The sequence below is a fragment of the Rhea pennata genome, chromosome 10 (genome assembly GCF_028389875.1).
Source record: "Rhea pennata isolate bPtePen1 chromosome 10, bPtePen1.pri, whole genome shotgun sequence".
In the NCBI taxonomy this organism is placed as follows: domain Eukaryota; kingdom Metazoa; phylum Chordata; class Aves; order Rheiformes; family Rheidae; genus Rhea; species Rhea pennata.
Genome location: NC_084672.1, coordinates 20,295,217 through 20,303,413, shown reverse-complemented (window position 1 = coordinate 20,303,413; position 8,197 = coordinate 20,295,217). Strand labels below are relative to the sequence as shown.

At 43.3% G+C, this 8,197-nt stretch overlaps 1 protein-coding gene and 1 long non-coding RNA gene across 5 annotated transcripts in view; one reads left to right on the top strand and one right to left on the bottom strand.

Moving 5' to 3' along the window:
• Positions 1 to 1,871: 1,871 nt before the first annotated feature.
• Positions 1,872 to 5,580, bottom strand: LOC134144609 (uncharacterized). Its single transcript, XR_009959431.1, has 2 exons — positions 5,200 to 5,580; positions 1,872 to 1,967 (listed from the first exon to the last, which is right to left on the bottom strand). It is a non-coding gene; the product is annotated as an uncharacterized LOC134144609 (long non-coding RNA).
• A 192-nt stretch (positions 5,581 to 5,772) lies between these two features.
• TBC1D2B (TBC1 domain family member 2B) overlaps positions 5,773 to 8,197 on the top strand; it is a 37,946-nt gene continuing 35,521 nt past the window's right edge. For all 4 annotated transcript variants that reach the window (XM_062583754.1, XM_062583753.1, XM_062583755.1 and 1 more), the window contains exon 1: positions 5,773 to 6,163. In XM_062583754.1, the coding sequence (XP_062439738.1) occupies positions 5,819 to 6,163 (345 nt within the window). In that variant the 5' untranslated portion in view covers positions 5,773 to 5,818. The remainder of the gene's footprint in view (positions 6,164 to 8,197) is intronic.

Sequence of the window (8,197 nt, the reverse complement as noted above, 5' to 3'; positions counted from 1 at the left end):
GACTTAATCTTGAATATGTATTTCCTAGATTTTTCATGTGCTTCCGGTCTTTATCCAAAGCCAAAGTTCCCAAACTGGAAACCACAGGAAAAGCTGTTCTGATAATGTTTGTCCTGAGCAGAAACATAGCAGTATAAATTTCCTGCAAAATCATTTTTATGACGTATGTAGCCTGGTTTCTAGACCAAATAGTCTGGCTAAATTTGGCTATATTTTAGACAAGCAGTTCAATTATAGATTCTTATTTAAAACACATTTTAGTGTCTTTCAGTTTACCATTTTTAGTTTCAGTCCCATTCACTTTGACAAATGCATTTACTCTTTACTAGAATATTTTATTTCCTGTTTTGAAAAGGGGTGAATGGACCTGTGACAAAGTTAAGAATTAAAGGGATTTGAAGAACACTGATTTGGAAAGAGCGAGCATGACTGTTGTAAGTACCTTTTAAAATACTCAAGTAAGCATTTCACAGTACACACCAAAAGGAAAGTTCCTCTCCAAAGCACATTAGGTTATTCATCCCACTCAGATTTAAACACTGAAATTTTGCTCTCCAGTAATACCTGTTGTATTGCCATTGATGCTAGGTGGAAGCTAGAGTGAGCTGACTTTGACTTGCAACATGCATTCCATGTGTGCATTCAGCTGAACACACAACTACAGCTTTATGGCTCAGTCAGATATCTAAAGATTATAGAGATGAATCTGAGCCTTGTATGAGATGGACATTCAAAATCAAAGTAAAACGATAAGAAATAAGAAAAGTACATGTCTAGATGAGAATTACAGCAGTGGATATTCCCGGTATGCACACAGTTCACGTGTGTGAATATCTTCAAGGCTTAAATATAAGTTATAGATATATGCTAACTTTGAGTCATTCCCTGAGGCAGATACAAATGAAGGCTTGATTGTCAGAGCTTGTAACTAGCTGCAGTTCCCATGGAAGTGTGCTGGAATGACATCCTGAAGGTTACTCAGCACAGCCATGACTGCCATTATCTCACATCAGAATTAAGCCTCAACTATGAATTGTTCTCTCTTTGGAGAGGTTTCTATTAGGGTTTAAGTGGAGGGAGGGAAGCGATTCACAGCGAGATGCCTTCTGTAAGATGAAGGAAGGTCAGGAGATGCTGAAGAAATGCAGTTTCAGGGCTGCTGTTGATTGTGAAAAGTTACAGTGTATCAGTCACAGTATGGTGCACTAAGAAATTAGTTAGAAATTCAGGAAAAAGGCCACTCCCTGACTGGTGAGCAAGCTGGCTGAGCCCCTAATGTGCAGACTGCAAGGACAATATTTGGGCACAGCTTGGATGAGAGAAGAGTTAAAAGCTTTAAGGTCACAGATGTGACCTGGCAGTGTTATCAGGAGTTGCTGTAACAGGAATCCTATTACCTTTTCTTCAGTGGAGGACATGATCAAATTGTTATAAGGCACATTTGTAGTTTCAGCACTACTTTTCTACTTGCCGTGGTTTTTGTGGTGTTAGTAGTTCCTTATGCCCAAGGTATTCTTGAAATGATTCTCTGGTATAGCCTCAGTTTAAATAATAAAATGGACTGGCTCAAGGTTGGAGGAATATAAAACAAAGCTGAAGTCAAGTTCACAATTTCTTCCTCTTAGTTTAGTTATATGTAGCTTGGAAATTGTGAGAACACACAACGATATTACATCTTGGATTTTGCTAATGATTTGGTATATGGCCTTTGTCATGTCACTAAAACTAACCTCTTCATGTGCCAGTTTTCTTTCCTGTAAGATGGAGGAAATATCTACCTATCCCACAGGAAGACTCTGTAAGACATTCTGGAAAACATGAAAGCTGATACGTCAATTCAAATGGCTGTTTAGACTGACTTGGAGATGAGATTTTCTGGTTAAAAAGCTTTATTCAGCTGAAGAATGTTCTGAGTCAGCTCTGACAGTGCAGGCAGGTCATGCAAATCTTCACATCAGCCACTGCATCTGGGAAAAGGAGTATGTAAACTCTAATAGGAAAAAATGCAAATCTCTAACATTAATGAGATGTAGTATCATAAAACACTGATGGACAGTAGAACAGTTATGAACATATCACTATATATTTTTAGATTTACAAAAGAGCCTTATCCAGCAAGGTGAGATGGAGTGACAAATATATAACCCACTAGAACTGTAGTACAATTTGCACCTTAATATTCGCACTCTGACCTAAACACAAGCAAGTAAACAAGTAACAGTAAAAGTCACACATTAAACCCATTTCCACTATATGCTGTGGATACTCCACTGAGAAGCAGGGCTAAATTACACATGGAAACAAGTTTCACTGTAAGCAGCTGAAATAATGATGCGTCATTGTGTTTGTATCTTTTGCCCATTCATGTTTTCTCCTCTGCAACAGTACTCTGAATTCACCTGCTTACCCTCTTTGGCATTCCCATCAAGTTCTACAGCAGCTCTGTAGCCCCTCTGGATCTGTATGAATGGTGACAAATCAACTATTATATACATGCTGATTGCCCACTTCATTGCTACTGGTGAGTTTTTCCTACTTTTCATAAGGGCTTTAATTTGAATCTGTCCTCTCTGCATGGTTTCAACTTGCCTGGATGTTTTTACAAGTTAGATCACAGATGTGTAACTAGAAATCAATGCGGCCTTTCAGTGAACTGGGTAGTTGTTGCTTTTTCAAAGTGAAGAGTTCTTGATAAGATGCAGTGTAACAAAAAGTAAAAGCAGTGCATTTAATGTTGTTGTATATTTACCTGGTTTTATTTGAGATATCTAACTGAAATTAAATCAGATCTTTTCTAGTGAATCACAGATCACAAGCAAGCTTTCCTGTTTATTCAAAACTGGTATCTTTTTTTCCATTTTGAAAATAGAACATAAGACAAGTGGAGAATGTGGAAAAAGGATAGGAGCACCATCTAGTGTTCCTTTTAAGAATAATGCTGAAAGAACCAAAAGTATATGAAATACTATTGCTGAGCAGTTAAAACGTAGAATTCTTTTGCTGATTTATTTGTATATGAGGAAAGAATTTGTTCTGGAAATGAAATAATATGATGTTTGTAAGGGACATTATGGTGACTGAAAGTTGGGGGACTGTAGAATGAGATGTGATATAGATTAAGAATTATGTGTAAGACTGCATCACAAACAGTAATTTGGAGATTTTTTCTACCTGTTTGTCTCCCATAGTGAAAAAAGATTTAGGAAAGTTTATGGTTCCTGACCTCCAAAGGATTTAAATCATGGAGGGCCATCAGTCAGTCTTCAAAATGATATGGTGCTGTGCTATATGTGAAGTAGTATACGTTATCAGACCACCAGAGTGAAAATGTTTATCTTGGCAGTGACAATCACTGACGAACTTATGCAAGCACCTGCAAAACATTTTTAAAATGGAATAGTCTCAACATACGGATTTGGACCTGACACTGGTGGGAGAGGGAAGATAGTTCACTAAAGCTCCATTTTTTTCTGGAAAACAAAAATGAGTAGATGTTTAGTGTAGAGTCTGAAAAATTCTGAGTTTCACCTCTGACTGAATCTCCATGTCTCAGAAGATATCAAACAAGAGAGCAAGTCATTTTTGCTTTCCTTTCTGTGAAAGGAAGCAATGTACACTCTAACCGTTCTAATTTTGGAGCTATGTTCTCACTTTGACCAAAAGCAAGGTACAGATGTGCTGCTTGTAATTTACTGTGATTTCCTGCACTTCTGTAAACATGACAGCATCAGCCTAGGATATGCATTAACTGTACTCTCTGTGCCTCTGTATTTACCAATAGTCTCTCTCTTATCTTGCACATTTACTCTGGCTTTTTTCGACTAAAATGAGAATTTATTCAAGCACTGAGAACACTTATAAGAAGATAAAAAAACATTACAATTGTATTGAATTAGAACAGTCTCTTAATTTTCCAGAGTAAATACAACTTTATTTTTATGTGTAGTAGATCACCTTGTTGAACCAGAAATGCTGTTACAAAAATATTGGTTAATTTTTAGGAAAGCAAAACATGCCAGAGAAAGGAAGTTTTAAATATTTTCCTTTTTCTGTCAAGCTTTATGATTCTCTTGGGAGTATAACCAGTGGCAGCCAATCATGCACATTGCAGTGTGAGTGAATTTACTTGACGAATACACTATCCTAATGAGTTACAATGCAAAAGCTCCCCTCTGTGCAGGAGGGAAACTTTATCCTTTGGCATGCTATTTATATTTATTTTCTAGACATTTGCTAGCAACAGAATGCCACCTATATCATCTATGCATTCTAGGCATGAAAACGTGAAAGAAAGAAGCAGGTAAAGGGAAAAGCACTCTTTTCATTTGTATGCACCATAGCCTTTATGTGTTGTCATTTATCAATCCACTTCTGGATCATGTTTGTGGAAAAAGGATGTACATGAAATAAGGAACTTGTCTTCCCAAGATGAGGAGCTTTCTGTTTACATGAATCAACTGTTAAAAGTAGGGGATTCTGAAGTTCTCCTACTTTGAGAAGTAAGTAGGAGTGTTTTAAGTAAGGAAGCTGACCAACAAATTAAAAAAGAGAAGTACTGACAGTAAAAGTTTTGAGGTTTGGACATTGATTCTGTGAGCTGCTGTGAGACACAGTTACTGAGAGCCCGTGGGAGTCACGGGTGCTCAGCTCAGCTCGCAGTGGGACAAGGCCGCACTTAACTAAACTGATAAGATAATGCAACAGAGGAGGGACAGGAGCTGGGGCATTTATCCTGTCTAGAGGAGGAGAGAAGCAAAGGGCAGCTTTGAAGGAGATTCAGTGGTTTCCCCCCGTAAGTCACGTTCTGGCGAACGATGGGGAATGAACGGCCTAGCCTGTTTGCAGCATCGCGTCTTGCAGTGGACTGTGCCTCAGGTCACTTGAGAGGCGACCGGAGAGACACTTCCGCGCCTCAGTTTCTGTGACAAACTGCTCGAGTTTCTCTGCTGTCAGAACTTGGCTGTTTCCTCACTCGGCACTTTCCTTATCAGCAGGTGACACCCTGAGAGGCGCTTGAAGAGCCCTGCAACGGCTCGTGTCAGCTTTGCACCGGAGCCCGCGGACGGCGCAGGCATGAGCCTGAGCACTGAACCAAAGCATTGTCAGGCGGACGAGCCAGTTTCTGTGGGGCAAGTAATCAAGGGATTTAAAGACGAGGACAAAGGAAGAGGCTTTGGGGAACCGAGGGTTTCCAGGTACCTTGACAAACTCCAAAGGGAGGGAAGTGCGTACCAGGAGAGAGCTCAGTCAGATGAGCCAAGCTCACGCACAGCGTAGCTTTAGTGAAGACACCGTTGCTGACGCGGGAACAGTTGTTCTGACAGCAGATGTTTTGTGCTGTCATTAATGTGGAGAACGAGGAGTTGACGATCATAAATCGTGGGTTTGTTTCCTCTCGCGTTTGGATGCCTGCGGCCCATCAGACTCTATTTGTACGCAGAGCACCAGGGACGTTTAACGGAAATCGCCATGCTCTGCGCTAACAAGTAGAAATCACGTAACATTTCTTGTGGCAGCTCCTGCCGGCTGCCTGCGGCCAGCCCGCCCGCGGGGCAGCGCTCGGAGCGGCCGCCTGCGGCCCGCGGCGGCGGGCCGGGGCCGGGGCCGGGGCCGGGGCCGGGGCCGGGGCCGGCGCCGCGGCTGCGCCTGCGCCTGCGCCTGCGCGGGCGGGGCGGGGCCGGGGCCGCGGCTGCGCCTGCGCGGGCGGGCGGGGCGGGGCGGGGCCGCGCCGCGGCACTACAAGTCCCGTGAGGCGGCGCGCGGGCGGCCCGGCCCGTCCCGGCTGCTGGCGGCGGGCGAGGCTGCGTCCGCGGCGGCGATGCCGGAGGCGGAGGAGGGCGCGGCGGGGAGCGGCGCGGAGGGCCCCGGCCCCGGCGCGGCGGCGGAGCAGGCGGGCGGCGGCGCCCCCAAGCTGTGCGGCTACCTGCAGAAGCTGTCGGGCAAGGGGCCCCTGCGCGGCTTCCGCAGCCGCTGGTTCGTCTTCGACCCGCGCCGCTGCTACCTCTACTACTTCAAGGGGCCGCAGGAGGCGCTGCCGCTGGGGCACCTCGACATCGCCGCCGCCTGCTTCAGCTACCACCAGCCCGAGGCCGCCGCCGCCGCGGGCGACGAGGCCGCCGCCTTCGAGGTGCACAGCCCCGGCGGCGCCGTGGCCGTGCTCAAGGTAGGCCGGGAGCGGCGCCGCCTCGGCGGAGCGCTCGTCCCGGGGCGGCGGCGGCCCCGGGGCGGCGGGGCGCGAGCGGAGGGCGGGGACGGCCTGCCCCAAATCCGCGTTTGACAGCGGAGGTCCGAGCGGTGAAAGTGAGGGCCGGGATTACAGCACGCAGCCCTCGAATACCCTGTTCGTGGTTGTGAGCGTTGGCGTCAAAATAAGGAATCCTTAATCCTTAGCGTGCTTTACTAAAGAGCAACCGAGCTATCTGATGGGGAAGCTTATGTGAGAGTCGCAATAACTGTATTTGGTAAAGGAAAAGCAATGTAGCTAGTTGTACATGCAGTCATTTGTAAAAAAAAAAAAAAAAAAAAAAAAAAGTGTTTTTTAAGCATAGCTGTTGGCGAAGTTTGCGTTACTTTCACTGTAGCAGCTTTTATACTCTGTATTTTTTTTACAGAAGTTAAATTTCAGGCTTGGTGTAACTGGGGTAGGTTTTTCTTTTTTTAATTAGTGTCTAATGGTTCTGTGTGGAAATCTCTGGGAGAACTTGTAATTAACATGTTGCCTTTGGGTTTTTGAACAGGAAGGCCTTTGGAAAATGTGTATTTTGTGATTTGGGTTATAGTGGGTGGTAGTATTTCCCACCTGTGTAACAAATAAGCTGTCTGTGAACTAGTACTGGCAGCATGCTCAGGTGTATTTAGTGTGGGTATGACCCAGCCTGGGCAGTGATGCACAGCTGTAAGCTGCAGGCAGCTTTCCCGTGGGGTTTCCTCTCTTCTGTTTCTCTTTGTATCTTTTAGCCTGTGATCTCACTGCTCTGCCTTTATATTTGTATTTGTTCATGCTTTGTGCTTTGTATTCATTTCTCCTTATATTCTCTAGGAAAGAACCTGTGTGAATGGGAGCTCTATTCCAGTATCCTTTATGGGGACTAGGAAAAGGTGCCAGTTAAGTAATTATCAGGAAAAAAAAAAAAAAAAAAAGAAAACCTGTATGTTCTCTAGTGATGCCTTCTTCCCAAGTTGTGATTCTTACAGCAGCTATGCAATTGCCCCTAAATGTTGCAGTACTTTTGTGGCTGAATGATTTACTAGCTGATAAGACTTTCAGAGCTGGAATTAATTTTCTTCTACATTGACCAACACAACACCCTAGTTCTTTAAGGCATATAAAAATGTCTTTAAGCTAAATTATGTAGGAACAGGAATAAGAATTAATTCAAGTTTTTTAAAATACTAATGCCTGATTTGACCACCATTGAACTCAAATGTGACTTAATCTATGAAAAAATATTGCACACTGAGCACGAGGAAGAAAGTCAAGTCAAATGAAGCCTTTACCCTTGAACTCACGTGCCTTGTATTCCTCAATTTGCTTCTTGTCAGAATTTCCAGTTCTCGTGATCTGGTCTTTCCCATTCAGTACTATAAGTTGAGAAGAGCAGGGAGGAATAAGCAACTGGAATTTGAGACTGAAATGATGGAGCTGTTCAGGAATGCATTATTTCTTCATAATGCTTCAATTTTTTGTTAATGCAGTGATTTCATCATCTGGATTGCTCAGTCTTTGTTACTTAATGAAAACTGAAGATACTCTGATATACTTGGGTTTCTTCTCAGCTTGATGACAATCTCAGAGGGAAAATATGCTGTAGCTTTTACAACGTTTTACTGATAAAGTAAATAGTTCATGGTTTAAAAATACAGATAATCAAACTGATAATTACATGACTGTAGCTTTCCTATGCATTTCCAACTGTTAAAGCATGTTAGAAGAAGTGAAGTGTATGTAAAAGGCCTTTTATACCCCTTTTTATGTGATTGATATTAACGTTTTAGTAAAGAGGCAGGGGAAACTATGTATATCGTGAATTATGGACAGATTGCGGAAATCTGAATATTATCATAGAAAGGGCCTGATCCTGTAAATACTTTCTGTCACACAGAATGCTGTTAAGTTAATATAGTCAGGTGAATACTTGCTCCTATTTGCATAGGGAGGCCTACCATGAAGGTGGAAAAGAATTAGCAGAATGAATAT